At 41.6% G+C, this 18,325-nt stretch overlaps 1 protein-coding gene across 3 annotated transcripts in view; it reads right to left on the bottom strand.

Moving 5' to 3' along the window:
* Positions 1-18,325, bottom strand: part of PDZD8 (PDZ domain containing 8) — a 255,486-nt gene that overhangs the window by 129,551 nt on the left and 107,610 nt on the right. The window contains exons 1-2 of one of the 3 annotated variants that reach the window (XM_084633972.1): positions 15,712-15,726; positions 14,517-15,029 (exon numbers count right to left, since the gene is read on the bottom strand). In XM_084633972.1, coding sequence (XP_084490098.1) covers positions 14,517-14,947 — 431 coding nt within the window. In that variant the 5' untranslated portion in view covers positions 14,948-15,029; positions 15,712-15,726. Of the gene's footprint in view, positions 1-14,516; positions 15,681-15,711; positions 15,727-18,325 lie in introns of those variants that run through there. The other 2 variants (XM_084633971.1, XM_084633970.1) reach the window with 2 other exon arrangements.

Genomic DNA, 18,325 nt, shown 5'->3' with positions numbered 1-18,325 from the left:
CCCCACTCGGGGGACTCACTTCTAAATGTATTAGCAGAGCAGCTTTGCTAATAAAACAGAGTGGTCTGATAAATTGTGAGTCTGAGTCAAACTTTGACAGCTACAACCTGTGTGGCATTTCAGAGATACAGTTTGTTACCATGATTTCAAGTTTTTAAAAAAAGGAGTTGACTTTTTCCATTGATCAGAATATAGCAAGCTATACAAACATGATCTATTTAAACATGATCTTCTCATCAATATTTGAATACTCCTGTTTATCTAACAGTATTGTTCCTCCCTGTTATGTGGGAGAGACTGGTTTGATTCTTTGTGCCAGCCTTTCATTCCTCAGGCTTACAGGAGCTAAGGAAGCAGAGATCATCTAGGCTCTAACACAGACAGGAAGGATCTTGCCCTTCCCCTCCCCCACACTCTACAGCACCCAAATATCAAGTTCTACTTTTTACCTTTGCCATCCCTTGCACTCTCTTTTCAGTTCTCTATCACTCTTATGTAATCCCAGAGTTTCACAAGTCTCTGTTAAACTGGTCTCATGTTCTATTATTTTTGTCACCATCTAAAATAATTAATTTAAGGTGTCCATTGACACTTCAGCAGTGCTGAAAAGCCACAACACTCCCCGCTTCTGCTCCCCCCAATGCACTGTTAGGCTAAAATGGAGTTCTATTCTGAAAAGAAAAACATAAAACTCACCTTACTGTTTGTAAACTAAAAATATCTGAGATGGATTCAGTGACACACTAACTATGGAATGCCACAATAAGTTTTTAAAAGCAACAAAAAGAGTAACAGCCCTGAAAAATAAACCTGAACTTAAGAGTGAAACTGGGAAGGTGTCACACACATCACCAATAATAGTTACTGCAGGCCAAACTTTGTGCTTGGTTAAATCTTTGCAACCCAAAAATACACAAAGCAATATGTTAGTGCTTAAGGTAGTTAGTCTATTTAGTTTTACAAAGAAAATTTTGAGATGACGACTTATAGTCTATAAGCACCTATATAGAAGGAAAATATCTGATAGTAGCAGAGTCTTTAAGCTGGCAGACAAAGGCATAACAAGATCCAATGGCTGAAGTTATTCTATAAATTTTCTATACCACACTCATCACAGTAGTATCTGAATGCCTTTCAGTAGTCTATTAACAACATAACTAACAGCTATCACACATTTGTTCCCTCATCCTCTCACTAGGGGAAGAAATGTGTGCAGTGGAGTGTTCTGGAACATAGTTAAAAGCTCAGCTATATATGTTTGTTGCACCTTGTTCTTGGAGTGGAAAATGGTGAGGTCTGCAATAGTCCATAGTGCCTGTGAGACTTTGTTCCACAGTCTTGGGCCAACCCCCAAATAAGTTGTCTCCTGCACCAGCAAGCTTTGCTCTTAATTGTAGGAAGTCCCATTGCACCAAGAGAGCAAAGCTGTCAATTGGGGTTTATCTTAGAGCTTAAAGGCAATCTTCTAGATACCCTAGTCACAGAGTGCTAAGCACCTTGGAGATAAGGACCAAATGTAGAAGCTAAATAGTTTCAGACTAGAAATAAGGTTTTGTTTAAAAACAGTGAGGGTAATTAACCTTTGGACAAAATTTACCAAGGATTATTCATTGCTTTAAGACTTTAAATCATGAGCATGCCTTTCTAGAAGATTCTCTAGCTCCATCAGAAGTTTTGGGATTGATGCAAGAACCCTTTAGTGAAATTCTGTGGCCTTTTATGCAGGTCAGATGAGATGACTAGAATGGTCCCTGCCTTCTGGCCTTAAAAATATGTGAATTTATGTTTTTACTCAGAAAAATCATGACTGCTTATTACTCCAAAAATGAAAGTTAACCTAATTCTAAACCCAAATCCACTTAATTGCTCAGAAGCCATAATACAGCAGTAAAATAAACATCCACTGAATGCATCCGATGAAGTGAGCTATAGCTCACGAAAGCTTATGCTCAAATAAATTTGTTAGTCTCAAAGGTGCCACAAGTACTCCTTGTCTTTTTGCAAACATAGACACCCTCAGTGATGCATTTTTTAAAATGAAGCATATGTAAGGTGACTAGGTGCTTTCTCATCACTTACGTACTGCTGTTCTTTATTTTATCAAAGCTGTCCCATTCAAATACAAATCTCACTTGACTATCTTCAGGAAAACTTGTAAGTTGTTCAAAATATATATGTATATATACACACACAGAATAAAACTGCTCTGCTTCATAACTTCATTGGTCCAACCTATCACTTGTAATGTCTCTGGAAAAAGGCACAATTCAATGTTATACTATTAACATTTTGAAAATGGAACCACTAGTAGATTATCAGTCCCCACTGACACTTCTTTACTGAATTACCAAACCAGTCATTTGAGTATCTAATATTTTCCCCCAAATGCTTCTTTCACGCTCTCAAGTATACCCCCTATTTTATTTTGTTTGCCTTGCAGTACAATTAATAAATTCTCCTATTGTTCAATGGAGAGTGATGAAATGTTGAAACAGTTCAAAACTAAGCAAGTGTGAACATGAATTATATACAGAGACAAGTGTTGGTGACTTGAGGCAATCACTGCAGGAATGTTGAATAAGCAGTTTACCACAGTCACTCAATAACATGAAATGACTAGCTACTACAGTGAAACTGTCAACATGAGATTAAGTTCCATAGTGATTAGAGTGCAGCATTCTATGACACCACATTGCTGACACTCACTTTCCTCATTCAAATTGCTTTCTAAAAGCTTAACTTTTTATTTTGTTACAAAGATTTACAAGATCTAAGACCAACTTATGCAAAGGAATAAGTCTTTCATGTGTGCATATTACTTTCTATTTGAGAATGTCTAAGTGCTATACATTTGCATAATACCCATATTATATAGCAGAGTATCACCCCTATTTTTAAGTATGAAAACTTAGGCAAAAATTAAGTGATTTACTCAGAGTCTCAATGGGAAGTTGGACTCCCAGTTTTGAACCTTAACAATAGGCCATACCTTCTCCCACTTTAACCAAAGCATTAGGTGTCGTACATTATCTTAATCTGAAAAATAAACTTGAGTTTTCAATGATAAGATTAGTAGTCAGCTGAAATAAACCCGAGAGGTTTTACTGAAAGCCTTGAAAATATGCAAGTTATGACAGACCAGTTAGAAAAACACTAAAGTTTGTTGGAAAATAACAAAGGCATTTGTCCTCACTGAGAACAAAGTCTGAAACAAGTCTTTTTTGAGATATCAGAACACATAAAAAAGCAAACATTCAAAACATTAAAGTTCCCCCCACACACACTTTGATATCAAACTGAAGATGTTTGCAACAGAACTTTATCAGATTTCCCCTAGGCTTTCACCCTATCAGCATCTACCTACCCAAAAAATACAACACTGGTCTTAAAGCAAGCATTTTTTTAAAATCCACAATTGTAAGAAAGGTAAGCCAGTGCTGTAGTTTTATTTTCATTTGCAATTGTGACAAAAAATCTCACACACATCCTTTCAAACAGGAGGTAGGATTGGGGGTCAACATTTTGAGAAAGGAAGTGCCATTGCCCACAAAACCAATTAACTCTAATCCTTAAATGGATCAGTTTTTGAAGCAAACAAATATAATTACCACTATAAATCTATTCTCTCTTTCTCTCTCTCACACACAATTTTTCAACCTCCATTGATTTTATGATTTTTTTTTTTTTTTGGTATTCCCACCATCCTTTGCATTCACCGAGATTTTCTTGGTCCCCATGTAATTCTCCTACACAGGATTGTGTCACACAGAACTACATATATTGCAGGCAAGGCACAAAAATGCAGTATTTGGTTATCATGCACATGTCAAAGAGCTTATGCCCTCACTGATCCAAAAAGCACACCAGTAACCTACTACTACATTCTAATTTAAAAAAAAAAAAACCAAAAACCTTAAAACTTTTAGAGGACAAGAGATTCTGAGATTTACCTTCTGACTGCAAGAACCCATAATTAGACAATAGGAGAAAAAAATAGGAAAAAAGATTTTAAAAAACCCTTCTCTCTGCTATTCTGAACCAATGGCCAAAATCATCAATACCAACAGAATTAAGGCTTTCATTTTATCACACACTGAATTTGGTGGCCTTCCGGGCACACTGCAAAAGACATATTCTTCAACAGGATTTTTGGAGTAGGCAGAGGGAATGATGAAAGGGTGGAAAGCAGCTTTTTAGTTGGTGGCAGACTAGCCAAGTTCCTTTCTGAAAGTTATTTGATGCTGCTGGGGTTTTGTTTTGCTGTAATATTAATTACCTGTCAGGGTGCCTAGAGCTTTGTATAAGCTATTCCAATAAAAAAATAAACATGCTTAAATAAAAAGTTATTTGCTCTTGTGGCTATGAAGATCTTCCAAATGTGATAAACTGCAGTGTCTATAGAAAGCTCTGTTTATCACGGGTTTGCCAAGCAATATAGTGAAGTCTCTGGTCAGTTTCACTGATGCTATTAAGAACCAGGTGAGCAGCACTGAAACTGTCATGAATGATGACAATGTCATAATGATACCTCTACCAACAGAGGCAGGCCCTGGAATTTTTCCATGGGGAGAAGGACCCAGAAAATGGAAAAAGAGGGAGAATAGAGTAGCAGAAACTTTTTCACCTGGGTTAGGTGAGCAAAGGATAGGAGATAATAGATGCGTCTTTTCCCTTCTGGCAGCTACAGCAAACAGAATTTCAAATCTGTAGCAAGCACGTGTTTTTCAAGAAAGGGGAGATATAAAAATATCAGTAGGCTCCAGAAACAGCATCTTAGTAAAAGTCTCATCATCTTCTCTCTTTCCAGCTAAGGAGAGCTGGGAGGTGGGATTCTCAACAAAGTACTGCTCCTGGACATCACTGGTGCCTCTAATATTATCTTTAAAAGGTAATTCTGGCTAAGAAGTTTAGACTTCCAGTTAGATGTTCACTACATTTTTCAAGACCTCGGTTACCTGATTAGGTTTGTCACATCAATAGCAAAGAACCATTTTATGCCAAAGTCTTGCTTACATTACATTTTTGGCTTATACTTCTTGGAAAATATGGAGTCAATTTAAAAGCTATATAACAAGTTCTGTAATGATGAATTAAAATAGGTTAAACTAAAGTTTTTGGGTCATACTGTCAAGTGTCAAATCACCTACTTTATTTTGGAATCAGTTATTGTTTAGCTGAACTCATTAACTAACTAAATGTAAGTCATAAGTGATCAATTGTGGTATTTAACTTCCGATAACAAATCATTACTAGAAAGTAGTCTTTGTAAGACCCTGCTTCTCTGATCTGTTTAGCTTCTGCATTTGGTTCTGCCGCAAAGTTCTGGTGCATTCTTAAGAAACTAACTGTGAATCAAGTTCCTGATAAATTCTTCTTTAGCTAGTACCACACATGGGATGTTTGGACAAAATTCTATGTTACTTTAAATAACCCAAAATACATGTTAAAAGGTCTACCGTGGTTGTTAACTTCAGTTTTAGCATTAAAAATAGCCGATGAAAAATTGACTGTAAAGGAATGTGCTAAATGGCTTAGATTTAAAAGTAAAGGTATAATTTTACAGTTAATGTGTCTAATTGCCTGGTGGTTGCAACCTGAGAATAGATAGGAGACAAACTGGTTTCTTTACCTGGGTACCACTGGCTGGCTCTGACACTTTGAACCATTCTTTCAATGTCTGTTTCTTTATATGTTAAATGAATTGAGGATGCTACCAGTTACTCACATTTGTAAATAACTTGGAGATTCTGATTAGTGAGATGTATTGTGCGTTGCAAGTAAAAAAGTCTCAATTTTCAGCGGTGTATGGAAAAACTACGAAGGCATGTTAAAGAGTTATTTAGAATTTGAGTCAGATTCTTCTTCCTTACACTCAGTTCTACATTGCTTTTACTCCTGATTTACACAAGTGTGAATACAAAATTGTGCCCTCTGACTCTTTTAGGCCTTTCTACATGGGATGCTGTTTAAAACCTAGTTTAGGATAAATCAGTGCAGATTTAGCTAACGTGGTGCAAACCCAGGTGGATATTCTTATTTTAGTTTAAGTTAAACCTGATCCAAAATTCAGCTTAAAAATTTCCCATGTTTAAACTGAAATAAGTGTGTCCATACAGATTAGCACCAGTTTAACTAAATCAATTTAAATTCACACCTTAGTTTAAACTGATCATCTTTCTCACACAGACACAGCCTTAGTATTCTGGTAAGTTCCATTATCAGACACAGCTGTAGAGAATGTAGACATGCTTCACTAGATAGAAGATGCAGAAAGTTTCCTTCATGTGCAAGAAAGACACCCATTTTAAAAAGTCTTTTAGTTACCTTCTCCTCCTGATTCTACCACCACTTACTTCCACAGCCACAATACTACAAATCTGATATCTGTTGTATTTCCAAATTCAAGGTCTTGCAAATTCATCCATTCTGATACTTAATCTGCTTATTCTAGCTAAAACAGTATGGGAGTTCTATATATTTTAAGGACATGAGGTTTTTCAGTATTAAAATGTGAAGTGTTAAATAAAAGAAAGCAATAGCTTTCTTATTATTATTATTTTTACCTTACCCTAGAAACTGTATCTGATTTTGTTTTATATGTAACTATTTGTTTCCAATATTCTATCACTTAAATCTTTGATAATAAACTTATTATTTTCACTATAAATACATCTCAGTGATGTGGTATTGAGTGAAATGCTGACCCTGAGTTGACTCATTCAAGCTGATGTGTATACTGTTCTTTTGGGAACAGCAAATCTGGTATTTCTGTGAGTGTTCCGTGGTTAAGGGGCTGAATACTATAAGGCAATGTTTCAAAGGGACTCGGGTGCACCTACTGTTAACTTACAAGATAAAGTAAGGGTTGGCAAAGCCCAAAAAAGTGCTTGGGTGGTTAACAGGCTGACGGTGTCAGGATGCTGACACCAAGTCAAGTACAAGAAAGTCTCCCTCATGCTGGAAGTATGGGAGGTAACAAGATGACTTTCATCCCTGGATTCCCCAAGATTCCCCATTACCATCACATCAGTAGACAATTAAGGAAAGAAAAACTTAGATAATACTGTGGCCTCGTTCAGAGAATTTTAGCCAACTGGCTCTTAATCAGATGGAAGCTCTGTCCTTGAATGACAAATGTTACATCAAAATAACTGTTTTGTTAAATCCAAATACTCTTGCTCAAGAGCCAAGGAAAAAAAGAGACAGGTATTTTCGAAAGTGTCAATGGTATATATAAATAAGACTTTGTAAGTATTTCAGCATAAGCTCTAACTGCATGTCAAAATGTTTATCCCCTTAGCTTATGGATTGCAAAATTGGAATAAATCAGATCATGAATATCTGATTCAGTGTGACATAATCTATACAGGAACATTTCAGGAATGTCACTCTGAAGCCTCTTATGTCTGCAGAGTCACTGTGCAGGATGGAAACAGCTTCAAACAGGGTTGAGGGCTCTTTTTGTTCAGAATATCACCAGGTTCAATCATTATTGGGTTTTGTGGTCTGTTACCATGAAATTTTTTAAGTTTCCAGCCATTCTGACTTACAAGTTACACCTGTGCAGTGTACAGCTACAGTAGAACATGTATCTGTGCTATGCCAAAAGTCCTTGACTATTGTGATATCAGAGGTAACTCAATCACTCTCCCTTCTCTACAACTAATTTGCATGCAACAACTTCATTGGTTGTACGCAGGAGACAGATGGATTGATTGGCCCAACTGCCACCTGCACAAATCAGCACAACCAGCGCACACATACAAAAATACATACACCCCTCAGCACAGCACATGCCCCACATCTGCCACCTGTGCAAACCTTCCAGGATAGTCTCTCTGTCTGTGTCACTCTGAAGACCAGAATTTCTGTTGAGCCAGTGTGCAGTGATGGAAACAGCTACAACCATAGTTAAGAGCCTTTTGTTTAGAATATCACCAGGTACAATCATCTCCAGTCCCTGTGACTACCAGATAGAATGCTGGAATCCGAAGATTCTCCAGCAGTTGGAACATGACAGTTTACCAAAGAAAATGGGAGTAACATTCACATGGCGTAACAAAGAGGTGGTTGTTCCTCCAGCTGGAAGGCAGGTCTGTGGACAAGCTTTGGGGGATATGTACAAACAGCAACATTTCTCACTACAACACAGCACATAGAAACAAGAGCCCCTCCATTTTGGCTTTTTTAAACACACAAGACTTTACAAATTACACACATGACAGTCCAGGCTTTCAGTTACCTTTAAAATAAGTCTGTCAACCTCAACCTTAAACAATTCAACATTAGTATTTCTTATGTGCCAAATTATGCTCTTGGTGAATAAGCACCATAGTGATAAGCCTTAATAAAACTGCAATTGTCTGCTGGACAGTTCCACTTTTTTTCTGGATGACAATCTAGAGTCACATCCAATAAAGAATAATCAGCCTAAGAAATTCAACATTACCAATCTGTTCATAACTTTACAGTTTATTTTCAAGTGACCTATCTGTTAAAAATCAGAAGAGAATCAAAGACAGGCACAACCTTTCTTAGATTACAAGTCACCTCTCCTCTTATGTAAAGAGTCTTATCAATCACGGTTCATTACAACTTTATTCGTATTTGGAAAAAACAGAAGTAGGTTGTGCAGTTATCTGTCTGCAAAACACTTAGTATACTATATACATTAATAGTTCTATAAAAATGTAATCACAAAAGACTAAGCAAAAATAAATGGAAATGTTTAGTTTACCCAAGCTTTACCAGGAGTGTCAGAATAGACACCCAGACTACCACAGGGGTTCTCAATTTTTGTCGTGGGGGGCAATACCTTAAAAAAAGAGATTGTTTGAAGGAGCACATCATCAATCCATTAACAACTGTCTAGACGACCTCTCTTGCCATTGGACATCAGATAATATCTCTGTAGAATCTATAGCAGTTGCTTACTTACAAATAGTAATTTTTTTTAAAAAAGTGTACTTTTAGCTTCTTTAAATGTTATTTAACAGCTGGAAAAAAGATAGGACAGCTTTGAGGCCTGTAATTTGGAAATTACTGAGCCAAAATGATGTCCCCTTTTTAAATGGTTCAAAAGAGAACTCCTTGTATGCAGAAAGAAAAGGAGTACTTGTGGCACCTTAGAGACTCCTTTTCTTTTTGCGAATACAGACTAACACGGCTGTTACTCTGGATCCTTGTATGCCAACATCTTCTCTTTCTAAGGCCTGGTTTAAACCTAAAACTTAAGCCGACCCACCTACATCTCTCAGGGGTCTGAAAAATTCACACCCGAGACACACAGGGTATGTCTACACAGCAATTCGACACCAACAGCTGGCTGATGGCAGTTGACTAATGGTCAGAATAAGGTGCTGTTTAACTGTAGTGTAGATGTTCGGGTTTGGGCTATTACCCCACCTTGCAGGGTCCTAGAGCCCAGGCTCCAGCCCAAACTTGAATGTCTACACCACAATTAAATAGCCCGTTAGCCCAAGTCAGCTGGCACGGGCCAGCCACAGGTTTTTAATTGCAGCATAGACATACCCATAGTTAAGCCAACCTAAGCCCAGGTACAGACACAGCTGGGTTGACAGAAGTAGTCTTCAGTTGACATAGCCGCTACCTCCTGAGGGGGGTGGATTTATTACAGCAAGAGAAAAACTCATCCAGCCTGTAGCAAGTGTCTATTACAGTGGTGTAGCTGCAGCACTGTAGCCGTGCTGCTATAGGGCTTGTCATGTAGACATGGCCTAAGACTATTACAGCTATTCAATTATTTATTTGCAAAACTCCTAGAGCGAGCGTGGGGCGGGGAAAGCCACAGAAAGGGCTTGAACTGAAAACACACAGCTTGTTAAATATTTAACCAATAATATTTCAAATGACAGAAAAGAGAGGCAGGGACAAATACATTCCACGCAGATGAGAAATTATTGAATGTTTAAGTCAGGAAACAGGTTGTTCAAAGGGTGTAAAATTTATCTGCCTTCCTCCCAAACACTGAAAGATTGTATAAAGAATAAATTACATGGCTCTAAAAGAATATCTGAATCACAGGTTCAGTGTTTTGCCTTCTTTTAAAGAAATTTAAAACATGCAATGCCTAGTAAGAAAGATTACCTTTCCAAAACTGTTCTCCTTGAGGCAGTGGGGTTTAGAGTTGAGAACAGTATTAGAACTCTGGGGCTCCTGTCCCAATAACCACTGACATTGTGCTACCTTGGGCAATCACCTGTGCTTCAGGTTTACCCCTCTCTATATGGGGGTCAACACTATACACACAAGTTTCAGAGTAGCAGCCATGTTAGTCTGTATCCGCAAAAAGAAAAGGAGTACTTGTGGCATATTAGAAACTAACAAATTTATTTGAGCATAAGCTTTCGTGAGCTACAGCTCACTTCATCGGATGTATGCAGTGGAAAATACAGTAGGGAGATTTTATATACACAGAGAACATAGCCATCAGAAACAGTATCCCCGATAATATCACAGCAAACCTGGTGGCTGAACTTTATCCTCACCCATACCTATTTCACATTTGGGGAAAATGTATAACTTCAAATCAGCTGCACTGCTATGGGTATCCGCATGGCCCCACAGTATGCCAACACTTTAATGGCTGACTTAGAACAATGCTTCCTCAGCTCTGGTCCCCTAATGCCCCTACTCTACTTGTGCTATATTGATGACATCTTCATCATCTGGACCCATGGAAAAGAAGCCCTTGAGGAATTCCACCATGATTTCAACAATTTCCATCCCACCATCAACTTCAGCCTGGACCAGTCCACACAAGAGATCCACTTCCTGGACACTACGGTACTAATAAGCGATGGTCACATAAACACCACCCTACATCGGAAACCTACTGACCGCTACACTTACCTACATGTCTCCAGCTTTCATCCAGACCACACCACACGATCCATTGTCTACAGCCAAGCTCTACAATACAACCGCATTTGCTCCAACCCCTCAGACAGAGACAAACACCTACAAGATCTCTATCAAGCATTCTTACAACTACAAGACCCACCTGCTGAAGTGAAGAAAGACTGACAGAGCCAGAAGAGTACCCAGAAGTCACCTACTACAGGATAGGCCCAACAAAGAAAATAACAGAACGCCACTAGCCATCACCTTCAGCCCCCAACTAAAACCTCTCCAACGCATCATCAAGGAACTTCATATTATCCTGAAGAATGACCCATCACTCTCACAGATTTTGGGAGACAGGCCAGTCCTGGCTTACAGACAGCCCCCCAACCTGAAGCAAATACTCAACAGCAACCACACACCACAATAACCCAGGAACCTATCCTTGCAACAAAGCCTGTTGCCAACTGTGTCCACATATCTATTCAGGGGACACCATCATAGGGCCTAATCACATCAGCCACCCTATCAGAGCTTATTCACCTGCACTTCTACCAATGTGATATATACCATCATGTGCCAGAAATGCCCCTCTGCCACGTTCATTGGCCAAATCAGACAGTCTCTACGTAAAAGAATAAATGGACACAAATCAGATGTCAAGAATTATAACACTCAAAAACCAATCGGAGAACACTTCACTCTCTCTGGTCACTCCATTACAGACCTAAAAGTGACAATTCTTCAACAAAAAAAACTTCAAAAACAGACTCCAATGAGAGACTGCTGAATTCGAATTAATTTGCAAACTGGCTTGAATAAAGACTGGGAGCGGATGTGTCATTACACAAAGTAAAACTATTTCCCCATGTTTATTTCCCCCCCCACACACACACATTGTTCCTCACACGTTCATTTCAAGTGCTGGAAATGGCCCACCTTGATTATCACTGCAAAAGGGTTTTTTTCCCCTCTCCTGCTGGTAATAGCTCACCTTACCTGATCACTCTTGTTGCAGTGTGTATGGTAACACCCATTCTTTCATGTTCTCTGTGCATATAAAATCTCCCCACTGTATTTTCCACTGCATGCATCCAATGAAGTGAGCTGTAGCTCATGAAAGCTTATGCTCAAATAAATTTGTTAGTTTCTAAGGTGCCACAAGTACTGCTTGACTATACACACAGAATGTGCTCTAAGTTTTAAGTTTCAATGTCCATAAAGCACATTCAGATCTCTTGAGGAAACAGTCTTATATACAGGAGTGGATATTTTGTTACCCAATACCTACTAGCCTGTGTACTAAGTCTATAAGCCAGGGTAAAAAATAGCTATGCTACTATGACACTTTCAAAGCCAAACTCCCTACTATTTAAGGGAATAACTATTTAGTTTTTAATATTTTATTGGATTGTATTTTTTTAAAATTAGCTTACAAAATTACTTAGACTTTCTTTCCCTAGAATTCACTCTTCTTTCCTATAACATACCATGCTATACCTTTCCTTTCAGTATCAGTTACCTTCTCTGCCCCACTCCTTCTCCACACTCCTATCTCTTTCTTACTAAATGTTGTGCTCTACCTCTGCCCAGTATTTTCTGTCACTCAGAATTCTCTTTTTAAAATCCATCTCTCCTCCACCACAACATACTTCCCTTTCTTAACTTATCACTCTCTCTCTCACCCACACTCACAATCCTAACCCAGTAGCTCTCATGCACAGGATTTGAAAAATTTACAAGACATCAAATATCTTGGACTGAATGAAGAGAGAGGACTCCACTATCCAGGGGCACCTTCCAAGTGAGATGCAAGACCCCTTCCACAACTGCTTGAAGAGGGGAGTGATCCATCACTGACCTACACACAGACACGCTGCAACTGGAAGGAAGAAGGGAAAAGAATGTTCCCTCCCTCCCTCTCCGCTTTGCTGCAAGTGGTTGTTGAAGTCAGTGAGGGTCTTGCTGTCCTAACCCTCAGAGACTAAGGTCAGAAGGGACCATCATGATCATCTAGTCTGACCTGCACATTGCAGGCCACAGAACCTCACCCACCCACTGCTGAAATAGACCCCTAACCTCTGAGTTACTGGAATCCTCAAATCATGGTTTAAAGTCTCTGGTTTAGGTCCTTTTCCACAACCAGTAGCTCAAGTCCCTTTCCCAAACTGCAACTGTATGAAACTGACCTGATTCTTGTGAGTTTCACAGTTGTCCACAATGTTCTGAATAGCAACCCTTAAAGCTGACAAGTGTTCCCTCAGTTTTCATTTTGCTGCACTGTGGGAATGCTATGAGTAACATCTGAAGTACTTGAAGTGTCTGTGTGAAGACTCAGGAAGACCCAACCACACTGGTTTAGACTTGAGTCAGACTTTGTAAGTTATATTCACAACCATAAAGCCTCTAAATTAAGAGAATTAAGATTCTGAAATGGCATTTCCCTGAGAAGCTTCTTACCTGCCCTGCTTTTGTGGATTTTCCAAGCCCTAGATCATTTTCTACACATGCAGATATATATAGTCACACAAGCTTAGCATAATTTGTAACAAAGAATAGACAGGAAAGACTTTTAAAGCCATCTCCTCAACATAAAAATTAGATATACTTTAGAATTCAGATAGACCTCTTCAATGATTCCTTTGTGTGGCTTCCCCTGAGAGGAACTTTACCGAGTTTTAGTGCTGAGGAATCAAGTAAACAGAGTCACATTAATATATCTAGCAAGTGATCATGCAAACTATAGAGAACATACAGGTGGATGACGGGACAAATGTGTTCCCTGAGACTGGTAAATTACTGAATACTTATAGTCACAGACCAGGCAGCAATTAGGCAGCGAGGAATTCACTTGGATTCTTCCACTATAGATAAATCACCGGACATCCCATTATATGCAAAACTGCAGTGTGTATAAATCAGACAGAAGTGCTCTTCACACTCCTTTACTACAATAAAGACAAAGTTGGCACTAGAAAATTCCATGATTGCAGCATGAGTAGCGAGCAGCTGTCGCCAGCTAGCTTTTAGGTCTGACCAAGGGCAGATGGAGAGGCTGGAGGAGCAGCGGGAAGCAGTAATGAACTGGGGAAAAAAAGATAATTTTTGTACTTTTACAGTGCCTTTCGGAGCATATCAAAACACTTTACAGTGAGTGAATTAATTCCTGTCTCATGTTAGAATTACTGTCCCTGGTTTTTCAAATAGGAAAAGTGAGGCCAAGTGACTTGCCCATGGTTGCACAGTCAGTCAGTAGCAGATCCTGGAACAGATCCCACATATCCCAACTCTGCATCCTGTGCTTTAGTGACAAGGCCATCCTTCTACCTTCCAAAGAAATAGCATGGAGCAAGTGGATAAGGCACTGGCCTGATAGTTGGGATACCTGGGTTCTATCACCTGTTCTATCATTAATTTACTATCTGATCTGTGTGCTTCATGTTCTTCACCTGTAAAACAATGGAAGTGATACTAATTCACCTTTACAAAGTGCTTTGAGATCACAAGAAGAAAGATACCATAAGTGCCATTATCATATGCCTGAAAAAGTGCCAATAAAAACCTTTCCTTTTCTACCTAAGAGTACATGACAGGCATTTGAATGCATCCTGTCCCAAGGTAACCCCAGGGAAGAGGGGAATATAGCACCTTACCTGATTTTATAACTGGGTAAGGTGTGCTTACGCTTGATGACCTTCTTGAACTGGTTGACGATGATAGAAGTGAGCTGGGGCATGGGCCTCCCCTCAAACTGGGACTTCACTTCAAAGCCTATCACAGGATCATCCATGAAAGCAAAGGACCAGTGTGTGAAGGGCAAGCGGGTGAAGACCAGCCTCAGCTTCCCCATCACCCGAGAGATCTTGACGAAGAGGTACGCCGACTTGCCAAAGACCAGGTCGGCATCGATGGCTAGGTGGAAGCCACCATTATACTCCAGGTCCACCTCGAAGCCCAGTTCCTCGGGGCAGCCCTCGTCACTGCAGATCACTGGCCGGATGAGCTTGATGGATTTGAAGAGGGGCACCACATCGCCCAGCGACACATCCCTGAGGCTGAGTCCCTCCAGCACCTTGCCCGTCATCTTGGTCTGCAGCAGCTCCTCGAACTCCACCTTGATCTTCTTGGTGACCCAGTGCCTGACCAGGGAGGTGTCCCTGAGCTCCCTGAAGAGGAAGAGGCAGATGGCATTGAGGAAGTAGCAGGTCTCCTCTCGGGAGGAGGGGGGCGCAGGGGGCTCTTGCTGCTGCTGCTGCTGCTGCTTGGCGCCGGGCTCAGCCTGGGGCTTGGCGGCGCCCGGGGAGGGGGTAGCAGCGGCGGCGGCAGGGGCAGGCTCCTGGGGCGGATGGTTGCCCGCCGGCTCTGAGCCGTGGAAATAGTCCCTGAGGCTGTGGTCGGGCAGGACCCTGGGGAAGAAGAGGCCGCCGGAGGCTCTCGCCACCCCGGGGGGCTCCGGCTTCCTCCTGTAGAGCAGCAGCAGCTGGAGCAGCAGCGTGATGAAGGAACCGGCCAGAGCCGAGATCAGGATCACATAGACCAGCAGCATCTCCGCCTCGACGCCCGCCAGGCGCGCACCTGGGCACGGGCTCCCCCCTCACACCAGCGCCCTCGCCTCCATCTTGTGGGCATGGAGCTGGGGCAGGTGCGGAGGGGCTGGGAGGGGGCGCAGCCTCCGCCTCAGTCCGCCCGAGATACCCGCGCGGTTCCTCCGCGGTCCGCTCCGCCTCACACAGCAGCAGCCAGCTGCCGCCTCATCCGGGTCTCACCTCCCGCCCCCCGCCGGGCGGAGAAAGCGGCGGCCGCTCCCCACCCCGTCCACCCGGATTGGAGGAGAGAGGAGGTCCTTACCCCTGACGTCACAGGGCACGGCGCCCTGCGAGGTGATGTCACAACACCGCCGGCAGGAGGGGTGGGGGAAGGAGCGGTGCGTTTGCGCGCGGCGCCCGAGAGTTGGGCCACTTGCGCCGGGGGGGGGCTGGCCGCCTGCTGCTGCGGACTGTGCAACCCGGAGGGCGCTGCAAGGGGGGAGGGGGCAAAGCGGAGGCTGGAGCTGCACCGACGGCGGGGGCGGGGGTTGTTTGCAGAAGCTGCCCGCGGCTGCTGGGGGTCCCCAGCATCTTTTCTCAAATATTCACCCCGAGGGGGGACTCGGATCCCCCTCCTACCCCGGGGCTGTTTCTGCAGCCACCTGCTGAAGAGGATGAATGTCAGGCGGAACGGAGGAGATTCCGACAGAGCAGGGTTTGCTCTAGGATAGCGCCAGGCCCCCTTCCAGACGCCGCCCCCCCCACCACCCCTCCTTGCAGGTCACTGACACGCCACGGAATTAGCGCTGCAGCTGCCCACCTCTGCCCTTCACTCCCAGGACCCCCTCCCCTCTCAGGACTATGCACCTCTAGCAACCCCTGCAGTTCACTCTCTGCCATGTTTATTGCACCCATGCAGTTACTTTCTGCACGCTTTGCATTATAGAAGGGCCCTGAGGCTGGGCTGGTGTGGACTGGACTGGGCAGCTCTTGAAAATGGCTAGAGAATGATGGTGTTGTGGGGGCCTACCTCTTGGTCTCCGACCGCCCAGAGTTTTTAAAATGCTCTCACTAATAAATGATTTGCAGTATCCTAGCTTTTGAGAAACTATCTCTGAAAACCCTGTTTCTAGTCCCTTTCTCACCTAGCAATGGAAAGAAGAAAAAAGTTCCCACCAGGACAAGCTACTTCTCTGATAGTTAGAGCCCTGTGTAGATACAAAATTTGTGTCTGCATCTGATCCGCAAACATGGTCTGCGGATATCTGCAAATTTGCAGGGCTCTAGTGAGAGTTGCTCTTCTTCCAGTGGGAAATCTTGAAAATAGTTCTCTTCCTCCACCAACCCACAACTATTCCCAACTGCCATGGAATCATCTGAGTCTGACATTTTGACCAGTCTCCAATTAAAGGGGCTCCCCAGTTGTCATGGAACCTTCTGGTTTTAACAGTCTATCCTGTCCATTATTATTTTATTATTTGTATTCCATTAGCATCCAGAGGCATCAACCTAGATCTCGGCCTCACTATGTTACGTGCCATATAAAGACCTTCAAAAACACAGTCCCCACCTTAAAGTGCTTGCACTCTAGTTTGATTAAAGAGATATAACTTAAACATACTTCTGTCTGTTTAAATAGCATCAGAAATGGCTATCAGTACGTACAAATCTAACCACACGTGCAGAAATTTTTCTGCTCTTGCACAAGCTAACTGTGGAAGTAGGCTACCCCTTGATACTATATTTGCAGCAAAAATATCAGTTTGGCTGTGAGACTAGATGACTACCAGAAGCTGGATTCTTACCATAGACAGCAGTACTCAGTGACACCTCCATTCCACCTTAGAGGCACCAAGAAGGAGCTGCTCTGTCCCTCAAATACGTATCAGGTTTACACAGATCCTGACTGGGGCCAATAATGAGACATTATATCAGTGCAATAACTCAATACATTTTAGGCAAGTCAAATAAAAATCTTACTGACAGGGAGAACTCAAGACATAAATTAGTACATCTTGAAAGTTCTGGATCAACACCAAGAAGATCAAATTCAGATCCTGCCCCGCAACATCTATCTGCAACTGCTACATCAGTCCTGCATAGTTATTGCCAAATTACATGGGTGATTTTTCATCTGTTTGCTTTATGTGGACCCATATTCATCAGGAACTCGAATGAGACCACCATCCTTATATGGAATCAATTGCAGTAGCCCAGTAATGTCCTCGGGGTGGGAGCGTGGGGGCAAATGTATCAAAAATTGGGTTGAAACAATGGAAGGGGGAAAGAGCAGTTCCACTTTACAAGATACTCCTTTCCTGAGAGCCTACAAAAGTCACTTAGTAGGACCACTGCAGTGTCTATAGTTTTGGATAAAGCAAACATTTGATGGGGGTGAAACTGAAAAGCAACTGTTCCCTGCAGCATGCTCCCCTAAGGACCTGATGGATTTCCTGACATGAATCAGTTTGGGAGTTAATGATGCTACTAACAATGTTTACTCCCCCACCACAACTGCCAGCCCCTTTGGAGGGAGGAGTATTAGATATTATGGTAATCGGCATAGCACAAGAACTTAAATAGCACAATGGAATAGAAGAAAAGGTATAACGGAAGTTATTACAAATGTAAAAAAGCTGTAATAAAGTTGGTTGTGGACAAGGAAGGAATGTGAAAATTGTAAAAAGAATGAAGGAAAACCAAGAATTCTAGATGATGTAGTGACATTTTAATATGTGATGTATACATCATTGAAACTATGAGGAAAAAGAAAGCAATCCACACTTCACTGAGCATATTCTTCTCAAGGAAGGAAACAGATGAATCCTGTACAGATGGCATGAGTTACATCTAACAATGTGTTCTTACAGAAAGAGTAGACATTTCTAAGGAGTGCTTTAAATCAGTGTTGCACAGAGATAAATGGCATAAGGAAG

This window comes from Lepidochelys olivacea (assembly GCF_965140295.1).
Source record: "Lepidochelys olivacea isolate rLepOli2 genome assembly, chromosome: 7".
NCBI lineage: Eukaryota > Metazoa > Chordata > Testudines > Cheloniidae > Lepidochelys > Lepidochelys olivacea.
The sequence above is the reverse complement of the archived record's forward strand: the minus strand, read 5'-3'. Positions and strand labels throughout refer to the sequence as shown.